Source organism: Hemitrygon akajei, chromosome 8 (genome assembly GCF_048418815.1).
Source record: "Hemitrygon akajei chromosome 8, sHemAka1.3, whole genome shotgun sequence".
Lineage (NCBI taxonomy): Eukaryota > Metazoa > Chordata > Chondrichthyes > Myliobatiformes > Dasyatidae > Hemitrygon > Hemitrygon akajei.
Genome location: NC_133131.1, coordinates 72,498,807 through 72,517,472, shown reverse-complemented (window position 1 = coordinate 72,517,472; position 18,666 = coordinate 72,498,807). Strand labels below are relative to the sequence as shown.

General features: G+C 42.6%; 1 protein-coding gene across 3 annotated transcripts in view; it reads right to left on the bottom strand.

Moving 5' to 3' along the window:
* The window catches only part of LOC140731982 (26S proteasome non-ATPase regulatory subunit 13-like), a 243,651-nt gene that overhangs the window by 186,474 nt on the left and 38,511 nt on the right, over positions 1-18,666 (bottom strand). For all 3 annotated transcript variants that reach the window (XM_073054034.1, XM_073054033.1, XM_073054032.1), the window contains exon 3: positions 9,086-9,120. In XM_073054034.1, coding sequence (XP_072910135.1) covers positions 9,086-9,120 — 35 coding nt within the window. The remainder of the gene's footprint in view (positions 1-9,085; positions 9,121-18,666) is intronic.

Sequence of the window (18,666 nt, the reverse complement as noted above, 5' to 3'; positions counted from 1 at the left end):
ACACACAACTGCAATTCTTTTAGGTTAGAGTCAGTCATAGACAAGCACAGTGCAGAAACAGGCCATTCAGCCCATCTAGTTCATGCTGAACCATTTAAACTGCCCACTCCCACCGACCTGCACCCAGACTGTAGTCCTCCATACCCCTCCCATTCCAGTACATATCCAAATTTCTTAAATGTTGAAAACAAACCTGCATCTACCACTTGTGCTGGCAGCTCATTCCACACTCTCACAACCCTCTGAGTGAAGAATTCTCCCTTCATGTTCACTTTAAACTTTTCATCTTTCACCCTTAACCCATGACCTCTAGTTACAGTCACCCAACCTCAGTGAAAAAAGCCTGCTTGCGTTTACCCTAACTATAACCACTCATAATTTTGTATAGTTCTATCAAATCTCTCATTCTCCTACCTTCTAAGGAATAAAGTCCTAACCTACTCAATCATTCCTTATAACTCAGGTCCTCCAGTCTCAGCAACATCCTTGTAAATTTTCTCTGCACTCTTCCAACCTTGCTTACATCTTTCCTATAGGTAGCTGACCAAAACGGCACACGATACTCCAAGTTAGGCCTAATCAATGTCTGATTCAACTTCAACATAACATCCCATTTCTTGTACTCAACTCTGATTTATGAAGGCCAATGTGCTAAAAGCTTTCTTTATGATGCTGTCTACCTCTGATGCCACTTTCAATGAATTATGGATCTTTATTCCTATATTTCTTTGGCCTACTGCACTCCTCAGTGCCCTACTGTTGACTGTTTAAGACCTACCCTGATTTGTCCTACCGAAGTGCATCGCCACGCACCTGTTTGCATTAAAATCCACCTGCCATTTTTCAGTCCATTTTTCCAGCTGCTACAGATCCAACTGCAATATCTGGTTGTCTTCCCCGCTGTCCACTACGCCCCTTGTCTTGATGTCATGCACAAATTTGCTCATCCAGATCATTGATGCGGATGACAAACAACAGCACTGATCCTTGTGGCACTCCACTAGTCACAGGCCGCCAATCGGAGAGGCTACCACTCTCTGGCTTCTCCCTCAATGCCAACGTCTAATCCAATTTGCTACCTCATCTTGACTGGCAAGCAGCTGAACTTGCTTGACCAGCCTCCCATGCGGGACCTTGTCAAATGCCTTGCTAAAGTCCATGTAGACAACATCCATCAACTTTCCTGGTAACTTGCTCAAAATTACTCTAGAACTGGTTAGACACAACCTACCATGCACAAGCTATGCTGACTATCCCTAATCAGATAATGCCTATCCAAGTACTCATATCTGGTCCCTTACAATACTTTCCAATAACTTTCCCATGACTGATGTCAGGCTCAGCAGCCTTCAATTTGTTGGTTTATTTTTAGTACCTTTCTTAAACAGCTGATCAATAGTTAACAGAGATGCAAAAAATCCATTTAAGATCCCTCCCCCCCCCCATCTCTTTGGCTCCATGCATAGATTACCATTGTGATCTTCCAGAGGACCAATTTTGTCCCTTGCAATTTTTTTACTCCCTTAGGATTCTCCTTCACCTTGTCTGTTAGAGCAACCTCATCCCTTCTTTTAGCCCTCCTGATTTCGGTCTTAAGTGTTCGTATGGCATTTATTATATTCAAGTACCTCATTTGTTCCTACCTGCCTATATCTGCTATGTGCCTCCTTTTTTCCCTTAACCAGGTCCTCAATATGTCTTGAAAACCAAAGTGCCCTAAATCTGGTGCCTTTTATTCTGACAGTCACATACAAACATTGTACTCTCAAAATTTTACTTTTGAAGGCATCCCACTTACTGAGTACCCGATTTCCAGAAAAAAAAGCCTGTCCTAATCCACACTTGCCAGATTAGATAGATAGATAGATAGATAGATACTTTATTCATCCCCATGGGGAAATTCAACATTTTTTTCCAATGTCCCATACACTTGTTGTAGCAAAACTAATTACATACAATACTTAACTCAGTAAAAAATATGATATGCATCTAAGTCACTATCTCAAAAAGCATTAATAATAGCTTTTAAAAAGTTCTTAAGTCCTGGCGGTAGAATTGTAAAGCCTAATGGCATTGGGGAGTATTGACCTCTTCATCCTGTCTGAGGAGCATTGCATCGATAGTAACCTGTCGCTGAAACTGCTTCTCTGTCTCTGGATGGTGCTATGTAGAGGATGTTCAGAGTTATCCATAATTGACCATAGCCTACTCAGCGCCCTTCGCTCAGCTACCGATGTTAAACCCTCCAGTACTTTGCCCACGACAGAGCCCGCCTTCCTTACCAGCTTATTAAGACGTGAGGCGACCCTCTTCTTAATGCTTCCTCCCCAACACGCCACCACAAAGAAGAGGGCGCTCTCCACAACTGACCTATAGAACATCTTCAGCATCTCACTACAGACATTGAATGACGCCAACCTTCTTAGGAAGTACAGTCGACTCTGCGCCTTCCTGCACAAGGCATCTGTGTTGGCAGTCCAGTCTAGCTTCTCGTCTAACTGTACTCCCAGATACTTGTAGGTCTTAACCTGCTCCACACATTCTCCATTAATGATCACTGGCTCCATATGAGGCCTAGATCTCCTAAAGTCCACCACCATCTCCTTGGTCTTGGTGATATTGAGACGCAGGTAGTTTGAGTTGCACCATATCACAAAGTCCTGTATCAGTTTCCTATACTCCTCCTCCTGTCCATTCCTGACACACCCCACTATGGCCGTGTCATCAGCGAACTTCTGCACATGGCAGGACTCCGAGTTATATTTCAGATAACGACAAAATTGGTCTTTCTCCAATTTAGAATCTCAACCTGCAGACCTTACCTTAGTTTCTTACTTTGAAACTAATGGTATTATGATCACTAGAAGCAAAGCATTCCCCTACACAAACTTGTCACGTGTCCTGTCTCATTCCTTAACAGCAGATCAAGTATAGCATGCTTTCTCATTGAGACTGCTGTACACTGATGAAGGAAACTTTCCTTTACACATTTGACACTCTCTATCCCATCTAGTTCTTTTACAGTATGGGAACACCAGTCAATATGTGGAAAGTGAACATTACCAACAATAAAAACCTTGTGTTCTTTACAACAGTCTGCGATTTCTCCACAAATTTGCTCCTCTACACCTCAAAGACTGTTGGGTGGTCCATTGCTCCATTAACGTGGTCATACTTTTCTTATTCCCCAGTTCCATGCATAATGCCTCATTAGACGAGTTCTCCAGTCTGTCCTGACTGAGCACTGCTGTTACATTTTCCCTGACTGGTAACACCACCACCACTCCCCCTTTAATCCCTCCCACGCTGTCATGTCAAAAACAACAGAACCCTGGAATATTGAGCTGTCAGTTCTGCCACTCCTGCAACCAAGTCTCACAAATCTCACAATATCATAATTCCATGTGTTGATCCATGCCCTGAGCTCATCTGCCTTCACTACAATACTTCTCGCAGCATTGAAACATACACAGCTCAGGATATTCGCCCCACCATGCTCAATCTTTTGATTCCCGACTTTGTCTGCAGTCACCTTGTGTCACAACATCTGTCATGACAATTCTCCACTATCTGTTCTGACACTCGAGTTCCCACCCCCCTGCAACTTTAGTTTAACCCTCCCATCCCACCCCCATGTAGCACTAGCTAGGATATTAGTCCCCCTCCAGTTCAGGTGGAAACCTGAACAGATCCCACCTTCCCTTGAAGAGAGCCTGATGATCCAAAAATCTGATGCCCTCCCTCCTACACCAACTCCTTAGCCATGTGTTAAACTATACAATCTCCTTATTTCTGGCCTCACTTGCATGTGCTTGGGGTAGCAATCCTGAGGCACAACCCTGGAGGTCCTGCCCTTTAATTCACTCCCCGAACTCACTTTGCAGAACCTCTCTTTCTACCTATGTCGTGGGTAGACTGCAACCCCTGGGCACTCACCCTCCTACATAAGAATGCTGAGGACTCGACTAGTTACGTCCCAGTTATGTACTCAGGAGGCGCCATACCATCTGGGAACCTGTTCTCATCCTCAGAACCTCTTCTCTATTCCTCTCCTTCACGAATCCTCTATCATCACATCTCGTTTCTTTGCCCCTTCCCGTCTGAGTCACAGAGCTAGGCAGTGCCAGATACCTGACCGCTGTGACTTTCCTCTGCTAGGTCATCCCTCCCCCTCCCCCGACTGCATCCAAAGTGGTATGCCTGTTGTTGAGGGGACTGGCTGCATAACCACTTTCCCCTTCCTGTCACCCAGTCTCCTGTATCCTGAACCTTAGGTGTAACCACCTCGCTATGCATCCTATCCATCACCCCCACAGCCTCCCGAATGATCCGGAGCTCATTCAGTTTCAACTCTAACTCCGTAACGCAGTGTGCTAGAAGCTGCTGCTGGATACAATTCTCTCTGGTGTAGTGATCAAGGACTCCGAAGGTCTCCCTTCCTTTCCACAACCTGCAACAGGAGTACAGTATTCAACGATATTGCCTGACAGCTCCACTGTTGCAACTGTGCAAATATAAAGAAGGAAAACAATAGATATACTGGGGGGAAAATCTACGTAGAGCTTTTATGCCTTCTCTCACTCAAGCCTCTCCTCGCTGAAGCCTCAGAGCTAAAACGTCAAGATCCCCACTCTAACACTGTCCACTTCAACAAAGGCCGCTTGCACTTGCCCTTTAATTTGTTCTCGCCAATCAATCCCAAATGCTGACACCAAACTGCCACAAAGTGATGTCTTATATACTAAACTGGCGAACCTGGGTGAGCTACATCATCTCACGCTTCCAATTTCCAAATGGACGTCGCTCAAAACACCGAACAGCCATGAACCGAACCTTATGTACTCAGTCAGCAAACCCAGGTGAGCTACGTCTTCTCACACTTCAGATCACTGATTAGCTGCTGCTCAAAAAGTTGTCTTCTTCTTTTTAGCCCGTCAGTCCTACTGAGGCATAGGCCACCGATAGCAGCTCACCAGCGTCCTCTGTCCTGGGTCAGTTTTTGAAGTGGTCCCTAAGTGCGACCCATCTTTGAAGACCCTTCATCTCCCAGTGAAGATGTCTTTGGAGCTTCTGTTGGCATTTCTGTAGCTCTTAATTTTTAATTTGATGGGGTTGTTAGGCCCATGCCCAACTCTCCTCCTTTCGCTGCCAGTCTTGGGACCATCCATGGTGGAGCTAATTTTTTAGGTTGTTAAATGTAATTATTTTCTTTATTGCCCATGCTAGTTACCCTTAAGGTACTTAGAGTCAGATTGTGAAGGTATGGTATCATAGAACATAGCAAAGAGGAAGCAGTTCCCCTCCAGCTACCCTTTTTAAATAAATACTCCTGAATACCCAAGTCCCCATAAATGCAATCAGAATGTACCCACTTATTTTCAATTACATCATTGACTCATTTAATCTGTGGGCATTCAGATAAACTGCCTTTTATTTTACTTCATCGCTGTTCATCCCTCCCCAACATTGAGCACATCTACACAGAGCGCTGTCACAGGAAAGCAGCATCCATTATCAGAGACCCCTACCATCCTTCTCGCTTCTGGCATCAGGAAGGTGGTACAGGAACCTCAGGACTCACACCACCAGGTTCAGTAACAGTTATTACCCCTCAACCATTAGGCTCTTGAACCAGAGGGGATAACTTCTCTCAGCACCACTCACCCCATTACTGAACTCATGTTGTTGGTATTTATTACTTATTTATTTTTTGTTAACATTATCCTTTTTTTATTTTTGTATTTGCATAGATTGTTGTCTTATGCACATCTGTTGTTTGTCCATCCTGTAGATGAGGTCATTCATTGATTCTATTGTATTTCCTACATTTACTGTGAATGCTACATAAATGTAGTTTGATCATTTAGTTTGAACTTTGTATTTGTTGACACATGTATGTTCTGCTTCTTAATGAGATACATCATTTACCATTGCCTATACTATTGCTTTTCTAGAGCAACACACGCGAAATGCTGGAGGAACTCAGCATCCGCGGATAGAAACAGACAACTGCCATTTCAGACCAAGACCCTTCATCAGGACTCAGAATTATGTACTTAGAGATACAGTGCTGAACAGGCCCTTCCAGCCCCTCAAGCAGCATCACCCAGCAACGCACTGGTTTAACCCTAGCCTAATCACAGAACAATTTACAACGACCAATTAGCCTAATGATCAGTATGTCTTTAGACTGTGGGAGGAAACCTTCACGCACTTGGGAAGACATACAAACTGTCTTAGAGGGGACGCTGGAAATAAACTCCAATGCCCTGAGCTGTAATAGTGTCAAGCAATCCCCTATGTGATTGTGCACCCTTAAGGCTCTCAGCCTGAAATGTCGACTCACTATTCCCCTCTACAGATGCTGCCTGACCTGCTGAGTTCCTCAAGCATTCCCAGCATCTGCCTTCCTGTTCTCTTTTCCTCGTTTCTTCTATCCGCCACCTCCTTTTTCCCGTTTCTTCTCTGATTCTATCCTCCCAAGTTCAAAGCAAATTTATAACCAACATACATATATGTCGGCATATACAAACCTGAGATTCATTTCCAATTCACTCCTTTCCACCAGGCAAGACTGAACCCTTCTCAATAGCACTGGAACCCCGTCCTCTGTTTATGCAACCCCCCCTTCATACAAGGGTAAGTGTCCCCTTTCCACTGAGGTGCATTCTGCCTGCTGGCCTGGTTGAAGGGCAATAACTGTTTTAATTCCTGGCCCACCTGGTTCAGGAACAATTATTACCCCTCAACCACAAGGCTCCTGAACCAGTGTGGACAACTTCACTCATCTCCACTCTGAACTGATTCCAGAACCTACGCTCACTTTCATGGACTCTACAACTCATGATTGCAATATTTTTTAGTTGCTTCTTTATAATTTCTTTTGTATTTGGCAGCTTGTATTCCTTTTGCACATTGTCAGTCTTTGTTTATGTATGGTTTTTAATTGATTCTGTTGCGTTTCTTTGTTCCACTGTGAATGCTCACAAGAAAAAGAATCTCAGGGTAGTGTTGCTCGTGTGTATAATTGTTATTAATTTCCTGTTTGTATTTGTATAGTGCAACTACCTATATACATGTAACTGTTTAATATATTTCCTAGTGGTCTCAATATGTATATGCAATTGTCCAGTGTGTTCCCTAGTGGTTACAGTTCTCTGTCTTTCTGGAAGTTTCTTGGTATCACATTATTTGAATGGGGGCTATCTGATTGGTTAACTCTTATCCACATATTTGAATGGAATGTTTCTTATCTATGAAGTACAAGAAAGGCAAAACATGTTGCCCCACCACCTTTATTCTTTTTCTGTTCTTTGTTTGTACCTGCTAAATTTTCACTATTCCCCATTTCCAATTCTCCTTGTTCTATTAGTGCTTAATAAAACGATCACAAAGCACAAAGTTTTTAAGTATCTTCCTGACTTCCAAAAGAAACCTGGAAAGAAAACATCAGAATCCAACAGTAGAATATGGTGACACATACGTACTTTGATAATAAATTTACTTTGAACTTTGTAGCCATCCATGGTTGTAAGCTGGACCTACCAAACAAACTTTCACAGTTTAAGAAGAAAGCTCCCTCAATTTTCTCATACAACTAGGAATGGGCAATAAATAGAAGTTTTGTTATTTATTTTCACTTAGCCATAAGAGTGCGGAATAGACTCTTTTGGTCTTTCGAGCAGTGCTGCCAGGCAACCTCCAACAAACCCAATTTAACCCTAACCTAATCACAGGACAATTTACAATGACCTATTAACCTACTAACTGATACATCTTGGACTGTGGGAAGAAATTGGAGCACTCAGAGAAAACCAATGCATTTCACGTGGCGGACATACAAAAAGTCCTTACAGAGAACTCTGTGATTGAACTCTAACATTCTGAACATCACACTAACCGTTACGCTACCGTGGCACCTCATGTCCTAAGAATGGATTGAAAAAGGAAAGACACAGGTTAACTCTTTGTAGAGAAGATTCCTTTCATTCTCTATGTGGATTTTTGGAAAACTTTAATGTTAATCATTAAAGGTGCCACAATATTATTATTCGAGTGAATTCAAAGAATCTTAGTGCCTTTTCACCTTTGACTTCCAGAAGCCGTTCTATCCTACTGAGCCAAAACAATGTTCTCACTGTTTTTTAATTTATTTTTGCACATTGATTGTCTTTAGTATATATTTAATTCAGAGATATAGCATGGAACAGGGCCTTCTGGCCCTTTAAGCTGTGCCACACGGCAGTCCCCAATTTAACTCTAGTCTAATCAAGGGACAATTGTATAGCTTTTCATAAATTTTGTTGTATTTCTTTATTTTTTATGTAAATGCCTACAAGTAAATGAATCTCGAGGTAGCATATGGTAACGTATATTGGCAGCAAGTCAATGTACATAAGCACGCAGACATGATCAAGAGGTTCAGACCAAACAGAAAGGGAAAGAAATGTGATCTAAGTGTCTTTGACTGCGGAATGATTGTTGGTGCCTGATGGGGTGGTTTGAGTATCTCAGAAACGGCTTATCTCCTGGGATTTTCACACCAACTATCTTGAGAGATTACAGAGAATAGTGTAAAAAAAACCAAAACCATCCAGTGAGCGGCAGTTCTGTGGGCAAAAACACGGTATTAATGAGAGAGGTCAGAGGAGAATGGCCAGACTGGTTCAAGCTGACAGGAAGGGGACCGCAACTCAAATAATTAAGCATTACAACAGTGCAGTGTAGAGGAGCATCTCTGAATACACATCGAACCTCAATGTGGGTGGGCTGCAGCAGATAACCACACACATACACTCAGTGGCCATTTTATTAGGTGCTGGAGGTAGCTAATAAACTGGCCTCCAGGTATATATTTATTTTGAAAATACATTTACTATGACGTTTGACTTTGAGAATGAATATCACACCTCAAAATACATCCACCCTACTGTATCCCAAGCCAACAGTCAGGATACTTGCATTACTTACCCAACAGTTGAAACTCACCTTATCATTGGAGCCCTTGCACAAAGAGATTACACTTTAAACCCAATTAGATCAATCATGTTTTAGAGGAACTTTAGCCATCTTGCCAAATGCTTACCTGTGCTCAAAATCACTTATGAAGTTTTCATACAACTGTAATACAAAAATGGTATGGTTATATGTGGAGCCTTTGTATCTGGAATTAATTAACTTATCAGTTCTTTAAACATATCCAAAGAAGCTTATTGCCTTTGGTTAACAACTCAAAACAAGTGCAATGTTTTAAAGTAGAAACCATCAAGGGTTCCCAACCTGGGCTCCTCAAACCCCTCGGTTAATGGTAGGGGTCTAAAAAAGGCTGGAAACCCCCAAGCTCAAGGCTGCCTAACCTGCTGTGCTCCTCCAGCATTTTATGTGCGTTGCTCTGGATTTCCAGCATCTACAGAATCTCGTGTTTAGCTATTTATAATTATTCAGGAGATTAAGAAAACTTAATCATCTTGATATGCAAACCGTATTTTGATTTTATCCAAACATCCATATTGAGCTTTAAAGTGTCCTATAAACAAAACAAACCCTGAAAAGCAAAATTCTGTAAACAATCATCTCTGCTCCAATCACCAGAAGTGGAGTTTTCCAGTGACCAACCATTTTAATTCCTATCCCCATTCCATGGCCTCCTCCTTTGCTATGATGTGCCTGCCCTCAGGGTGGAGGAGCAACACCTCATATTCCATCTAATTTGTCTTCAAGTTGATGATATGAATATCAATTTCTCCTTCCAGTAATTTTCCCCTCTCCCTTCCCTCTTTTTCTATTCCCCACCCTAGCCCTTTACGCATTCTCTTCATCTGCTTATCACCTCCCCCTGGGTTTCCCCCTCCACCCTTCCCTTTCTCCCATGGTCCACTCTTCTCTCCTATCAGATTCCCTCTTCTCCAGCCCTTTACCTTCCCCACCCACCTGGCTTCACCTATCACCGTCCAGCTTGTCCTCCTCTCCCCCCCCCCCCAAACATTTTATATTTGCACCTTCCCCCTTCCTTCCCAGTCCTGATACAGGGTCTCAGTCCAAAACACCAATTGTTTATTCCCCTCTATATAAACACTGCCTGACCTGCTGGGTTCCTCCAGCATTGTTGGATTTCCAGCATCTGCAGAATCTTTTGTGCCTATATTTATTATACTGCTATTTATGCACCAAAATATCCCAAATCACTTCACAGAAACATGTTCATAAGACCCAAGTCATAGGAACAGAATTTAGCCATTCAGCTCATCAAATCTACTCCATACAGTCCATCATGGCTGATTTATTGTCCCTTACAAGATTACAACATAAGAGCAGAATGTTGTGACAAAATTTATACCAAACCATAAAAGATATCAGTGCCAATGGACTGATCTTTCTCAAAGATTTACAAAGAGAGAGAAAGGTAGAAATGTTTGGGAAGGAGATTTACTGCTTAGAACCTTAGGAACAGTGTTCTTGGACCTCAGAATACAGAGAGGTCCAATTAAAACAGGGGTTGAGGAGGAATTTCTTTAATCAGAGTGCGGTGAATCTGTGGAATTCATTGTCACAGATGGCCATGGAGGCCATGTCATTGAGTATATTTAAAGTGGAGCTTGATAAGTTCTTGATTAATCAGGGTGACAAAGGTTATGAGAAGAAGGCAGGAAATGGAGCTGAAAGGGATAATAATTCAGCCATGATGGAATGGCAGAGCAGACTCAATAAGCCAAATGGCCCAATTCTGCTCGTATGTCTTATAGTTTCTATGACTAAAATATGAACATCCAAGGCTCCAGGGAGCACACATTTCTTTGCAGGTTCCATTGGTGATGGATATAGGAGATGTGCTATACTGAGGGCATCTAGGGATCTTAAAGAAAGGATGGGAGTTGCCAGTCCAGGGGTCAGAGCAGGTGTCCAATTACAAGACCAAAGTGCAGTTCTGGGCAGTAGACTTATAGACGTCAAGATTTAAATGGGGAAGGTGGGAGGTTGTCCACCTCAGATTGGACAGTCAAGGCTGTTAGAGTAGAATGTTTAATTATGTTCTTTGCAGTTTAACAATTAAAGATCAAAGTCCAAAGCACGTTTATCACCAATGTATACAGTACATTGTGATTTGTATCCTGATAGGCAGTCACAAAACAAAGAAACCCTCCAGAACCCATAAAGAAAGACCATCGAACACCCAACGTGCAGAGAAAATAAACATCACAAACAATAACTGCAAGTAAATAGGGTTCTGAACTGGTCTGCAAAGACAGTTTCATAGCTCAGCAGAGTTTATTTTAGAGCAAAGCTATGGAGCAGTGATCTGAACTGGCCCATCCCTCATCTCGGGCTCCAACACCCTGCCCTATTCAGTCTGGCTGGGCACCTAATTTGATGTCCAAACGTAGGGTTCAATTGCCTCAATAAACTCAGAGGTCAGGACCCTGCCACCTTGATTCAGCCTGTGCCCAACCTTTCCGATTTGGCTCCGCGCTTAAACCTCCACAACATTGGATTCAGCCGGGCCAATCCGCTCTGATGCCTGGACCCCACTGTCATGTTTCGGACTGTAACCAACCTTTCCGATTCAGCCCTGCGCTTAAACCCCCATCCAAACATCGACTTCAGTCACTCAGGTACCCTCTGTTGCCCAAACATAGCCGCCTGGATTCGGACTTCGGCATGGCACTTAAAACAATCAAACTTCAGGTCTTCCTCACCCTCAGAGAGGGGCCTGTCGCCTGCCTTGCCTTGGTTCTGCCACATCGAATTGCCTCCAAGTCCAAAGGGAAGTTACAGACCACTACTCGCAATGATCATTTGCCAGAAAAAGTGAGATTAACATTTATCAGCCAGAGGCTCACCAGTGCCATCTCAACTGCCTGCTTGTATTTTATGTAACTACCTATATACATGTAACTGCTTAGTAAGTTTCCTAGTGGTCACAGTACATATGCTCAATTGTTCGGTGTGCCCCCTAGTGGCTACAGTTCTTCATATCATTCTGGAAAGTTTCTCTGGTGTTGTATTATTTGGATATGGATATATTTGACTGGTTAACTCTTATCTACATATTGAGATGGAATGTTTCTCATCTATGGCATAAAAAGCTGAGCACATTGGCCTGCCATATCTTCTATTACTTTCCATTGCTATTTGTTACTGCCCATCTCCAATTCTTCGCTCTGTTAGTACTGAGATTGTGAAGCCACAGGTCTTGTGTCTCTTTCTTGACTTCCAAAAGAACCTTGAATTAAAAACATCAGAGTCCACAAAGCTCAGGAATAAACACAGGTTTCAGCATTAATTGGCACTGACAGGATGCAGAGCTGGACTGAGACATGGCAGATGATGTTCAATCTGGATGGTTTGGATGGTTGAATTTGACAGAGTACAGCGTTCATGGTAGGATTCTTAGCAGTGTGGAGGAACAGCAGAATCTTGGGATCTATGTCCTTAGATCCCTCAAACCTGCTGTGCAAGAATGCATATGGTGTGTTGGCTTTTATCAGTTGGGGGTGATTGAGTTCAAGAGAAATGCCTCAGCTCTATAAAACACTAGTTAATACTATACTTGGAATATCATGACAGATCTCGTCCCTCATTCATTATATGAAGTAGAGCATGTCTTATGAGGATAAGCTGATCAATCTAGGACTTTTCTCTATGGAGTGAAGAGGAATAAGAGGGCCTTCCAGTAGAAAATGCTGGCTTGCTTGGTTTCAGCATCAAAATCAGGTTTATTATCACTGGCATGTGACGTGAAATTTGTTAACTGAGCAGCAGCAGTTCAATGCAATACATAATCTAGAAGAGAAAAATAATAAATAAAATAAAAATAAGTAAATCAATTACAGTATATATATATATATTGAATAGATTAAAAAACATGCAAAAAAAAATTGTATATTTGAGGTTGTGTCCAAGGGTACAACATCCATTTAGGAATTGGATGATAGAGGGGAAAAAAGTCAAGATAATCTTAGTCGCTTTTCTTGTGATGCAAGACTGTTGAATGAAGCCAGTGGAATGCTGCAAGTCCGATTCTCTAACTTATTGGCAGACTGCAGGGGAGCTGCGATCCCTGGGTCCAGAGAGGACAAGGCCCGTTGCCAGTTGCCCAGGAGAGCGGTGGAGTCTGTACATTCCACAGGAGGTGGTATGGCGCTGTGTACATGCTAGAGACTGTGCTGGCCTCCAGTGTTCACTCAGCAGAAGACAAGATGGATTGTCTGACTGCAGACTACTGCAACATTCTTGGACTCTGTGACTTGGACTATAATTTTGTGTGACAGAATTTTACCAATATCTTATGTGCGCTATGGTTCCTTAAGGTTGTTATAGCCAGGGGTGGTAACAGGGTAAGCTCCCACTACCTATTAAACGTTCCCAATGGCATGTGCCTCAAATAGCCTCTGACAACCAAGTCCAGCTCCTGGCCTTCACGTGTGGCTTAGCTATTAAGCTCGACTGAATCATTTCTACTGACAGGAGAAGAGGCAAAGGTGGGTTACTGGCATCTTAAAACCAGTCACTTCAGGCAGATGCAACTTGTTAGCCGTGGTTGGAAGCTTGGCAAGAAGGAAAACTGACCTCAAGCCTCCACTGCCTTGTAAGCTATACCCACTAATGCGGAAGGCTTCGGGAGTAAACCTCACCACTCCCCCCCCCCCCCCGCCCCCAGGGAAAAATACAGAGCTGGAGTCCCCAAGGCAACAAGTTCAACACTGACTGGCAATTCCTGCAACACTGCTGGTACCAAACTGTATCGGTCTCTGCCGTTCCTCTGGGTTCATCAGCTGCATGGCGAGGGGGAGCTTGCTTGTTCTCATTGTACTGCCCAGGCTTGCGTATCTAGACAGCTAAGATGCAAAATCTATGGTCAACTCTGGCTGTGTGTGACTGTTGGCCACAGAGTAATGCTGTTTCATTTCACTGTATCTGTGGTATTCGTATATGGCTGTAATACAGTTAAATTTGAACTTGGACATGATATGGCTAATGCAAGGGGGTATAATTAAGGTGATTGGAGGGAAGTATAAAGGGATGTCAGAGGTAAATTTGTTTTTTTTTTAAATATACAAAGAGTGGTGGGTGCGTGAAATGTTCTGTCAGGGGTGGTAGTGAAGGCAAATACATTAGGGACATTTAAGTAACTCCTAGATAGACACATGGATGACAGAAAAATGGAGGGCTAGGTAGGCAGGAAGGGTTGGAATGATTGATCTTGGTGCAGGTTAAAGGTAGATGTGGGGTCAAGCAATAAACAAGTGGAATTACGTGCCAATGGAGTAGCTGTGTGTTTGGAAGCTTGTCTCAAGGTCAGACATTGAAAGGCTGTCAACAACCTGACCTAGGTTCCAACTGCTGTGTGGGAAAGGTCGCAATGAGAATAAAACAGGTTCAATCCTGCTGATGTCAGCTATCTGAGACAAAAGCAAAGCACTGGCCCCTTTGTTTTTTTCCTCAAATATCAGCTCATATCTTCTTGAGAGGGTGAGTGAGAGAGATAATACACAGATATTGCAATTTATAGTTGGATTATGTATTGCACTGTACTGTTGCCACAAAACAACAGATTTCACATTAAATGTTAGGGATAAAACTAATTTTGTTTTTAAGTACCTGGAAGAAATTTCTGGCACTAATATCAACCACTGCATAAGCTATGGGGCACAACAGCCAAGAGGCAAGTTCTCAATACTGCTTTCAGGCAAGTAGTACAGGAGCCAGAAGATCCACACTCAGGGTTCAACACTTTCTCCTCTGCCATCAGGTTCATGAACTGATCTGAAAACCCTTAATACAACTTGAACTGTATTTTCCCCCCTCTCTCTCTCTCAATCTTGCATAAGTTTTATTTGTTTTGCACACCTAACAGAGGAAGGAAAGTTTGTTTCCACTGGTAAATGAGACTAGAACTACAGAACATGGCCTAGAACAAGGGAGTGTAGATTTTTAGAGTAGAGATGAGGAGAAACGCTCTTCCCAGAGTAGTGGAACTGTGGAATTCTCTGCCCAGGCAAGCAGTTGAGGCTACCTCATTAAATCCAGTGGTTTCTCGTTAATTGTGCCAGTTAATCTGCATATTTGGGAAAAATTAAAAGAACAAATACTTATCAAGAAAATAGCTGGGACTCCCCTCAGTTATTTGACACCATGCCACTTAATAGGGGCAGTAAGCTTGTCGGAGTTTCTAACCAGTGTCAAACATGCACTTGTGTTGCCATTAGACAATGAACCAATTTTAGAGCAAACAGATTTTAAATGACATCAGTTGTGTGTGTTTGTGGTCAAAAAGCAGTGATGTTTGTCACTGATAGTTGGCGAGAAATAAGCAGCAGACAACTCAGAACTGCTTTGCTCACTGCAGCTTCCAAGCATTCAGGGTTGAATCTGGCAGATGCCAGAAACAATCCAGTGCAACTGAAACGATTTAATTACTTCAAAAAGTTAATGGTGTCTGAAGGTATTGACAATCACCTTAAATGTTACAATGAAGATTTGAAGGATGCAGTTGCTGATAGCAGGCAGTCCATTATCTTACATGTCTTAGCTGATTTTGTTCATTTACAGTTGATGAAAAGAACACAAACTGAATTCCTCTGTTGATAACTATTAGCGACTGATACACACTTTTATAATACTGTAGTAGTATTGGTAGCATTCTAATTTGTTCTGTGTTTCATTTAAATACATAATTTGTTACTTAGTTAAATTGCAGTTTTTCTCTTTTTATACCTTTCTAAACTATTCCCATGAACTGTCAGCTAATTAGGACAGCTGCTTGACTGGGCCAAAATGTACTGACCCTGATTTGCCCAATTTGACTGGAATCCACTGTACATTTAAGACACAGTTAGGCAGATTTTTGAATAGTAGGGGAATGAAGGGTGATGGGAAAAAGACTGGTAGCTGGAGCTAAGTTCATGGTCAGATCTGCCACGATCTATTGAATGGTGTAGTAGGCTCAATAGCTTCTCCTGTTCCTAGTTCTTATGTATAATTTATGTTAATATACCAGTAATTATAATTTACTGCGCTACTGAAAAAGCTAACTTTTATGGCATTTATACCCCGCGTACGTATGCCTATGACAACCATAAACTTGAACTGTGGAGGGTGGTGTGGTAGAAGCGGGTAACCTGATGTGTTTTAAAACCTATCATGAACAATCTAGTGAAACGGGTGGTGGTGGGTGGGGTGAGGAGATCGTCAACGTATTGATTGGAATCAGAAGTCTCTCTGTGGATCGGTGGGTGGGGACAGGGTTTTTAATTTGCTGTTATCACTTCGCTCATGTTCTGTTGCTGTCACTCGTGTTGCTCTGCCGAACATCGCAGGCGTGATACGTTGACATCGGTGCACGTGGCTAACTTGCAGGCTGCACCCAGCACAAATGATGCATTTCACTGTGGGTTTCCATGTAGAGTACATGTGATAAATAAATCTCAATCTGAACAGTGGAGTTGTACATCACCAAAACAGACATGATGGCCTATCACATCCATACTGATCAAGATGTCCCCATTTGCCTGCGTTTTGGTCAATATCCCTCCAGCCATATACTTACCTAAACGCCTTTTACAGTAAACGCTGTAACTGTACCAACATTTACAAATTCCGCTGGAAAATTCAGGGGCCAGATGTCTGCGAGTCCACTGATGGCCGGTGGCCCAGGGGCATCCCGTCCTGGGGTTGGAGGCCTGCTACGTCTGTGAGCCAGTGGACGAGAGGGTCAAAAGGGGCTTGTTTTGCTGTTGTTGTTTTGTTCCAGTGTTGTTCTGCCGAGGATTGTGGGCACGCTACGTTGCCGCCAGAATGTACAGTGACCCCAGCACACCCTCAGGTTGTGTCGGTTAACGCAATCGACGCATTTCAATGTTTAGATGTACATGCAATAAATAAAGGAATTTGAATCCCTTACAGGTAACTCTATAGCCCCATTTTCTTAGACAGGAACAGTCCCACCCAGCTGGACGGCAGAGGTGAGATCTGGATGAGGGTGGACAAGGTCAATCAATGGTGAAGGCTGTAGCACTGTGGGGAAGGAGAGCAAGAAGGAAGATTTGCTCAGTCAAATTACTTTGATTAAGGTCATTTCAACACAACAGCAAAAGAATTCTGCCTGGAGAGAAACAAGCAAGTAAAGCAAACAAACGTTTAGCTTTAATTTTATGCTGCTGCTCGCTAAAGCAGAGGCCACAATGCCACGAGGTCGAAATCTACTAACTCTAATCATTCTGCTCAGCTGCTGCCTTCAGCATATCCGCCCCATGCCTCCTCTCCATGAAACTGCTGGCATAATGTCAGTAGGGGTTTTTATTACTGTGTGTGTACTCCAGCATTTGTTCTAAAGCATATTAAAGACCATAACACACAGGACAGAAGTAGGCCATTCTGTCCATTGAACCTGCTCTGCCATTCCATCATGGATGACTGATTATCCCTCTCAACTCCATTCTCTTCCCTTCTCCCCCATAACCTTTAACACACTCATATCTGTTCTAAATGGACGTGCCTCTATTCTGAGACTGTGCCCTCTGGTCCTAGACTCCCTCCATTATGACAAACATCATCTCTACATCTACTCTATCTTGGCCTTTAAATATTCAATAGGTTTCAGTGAGTTCCTTGATATTCTTCCAAATTCAAGCGAGTATAGGAGGGGCCAGGAATATATTTAGAAACCATCCAAAACTTCAATTGGTCATAAATGTAAATCACAGGCGACGACGGAAAAAATTGTTTGCAGAAATCTATCTTCTTTAAATGCTTACAACTGCAAAGCCAATTCCATTAAAAAAAAACAGGAGATGTCCATTTCCACCCACTGGAGCGCACCTGCCTTAAATCCACTTTTGAATATGAACCAACAACATTTACACCCCATGACAGAATACAGTGTAGGGAAGTGTATGGTCATGCAGTTTGGTAGAAGGAATTAAGGTGTAGACTATTTTCTAAATGGCAAGAAAAATTCAAAAATCAGAGGTGCAAAGGGACTAGAGAGTCTTTGTGCAGAGTTCCATAAATGTTAAACTTGTAGGCTGAATCGGTGGTAACAAAGGCAATGCAACATTAGCATTCATTTCGAGAGGACTAGAATATAAAAGGAAGGATGTAATGTCAATGGCTTAAAAGGCATTGGTTAGACAGCAATTGGAATATCGTGAGTGGTTTTGGGACCCATATCTAAAAAACGTGCTGGCATTGCAGAGGGCCCAGAGGAGGCTCACAAGAAAGATTCTGAGAATGGCATACGAGGAACATTTCATGCCTTAGGGCCTGTACTTGAAGGAGTTTAGAAGAATAAGGGGGATCTCCTGAAACTTATCAAATGTTGAAAGGCTAGATAAAGTGGATGTTTTCTATAGTGAGAGAGTCTAAGAACAGAGGGCACTGTCTTGGAATAGAGGGACAAGGAATGTCTGTGGAAGCCAAATCATCAGGTACATTTAAAGTGGAGGTTGATTGGTTCTTGATCAGTCAGAGTGTCAAAAGTTACAGGGTTGAGAAAGGATAATAAACCAGTCATGATGGAATGGTGGCACAGACTCGATGGGCTAATTGGCCTGATTCTGCCCTTGCGTGTATAGTCTTATGAAAAGTGAGAAACATTGTTTGAGAGCTTGTGATTATTCATGCATTTTTCTGGACACTACCTGCAAGACCAAAATTCGTTTATCGTTC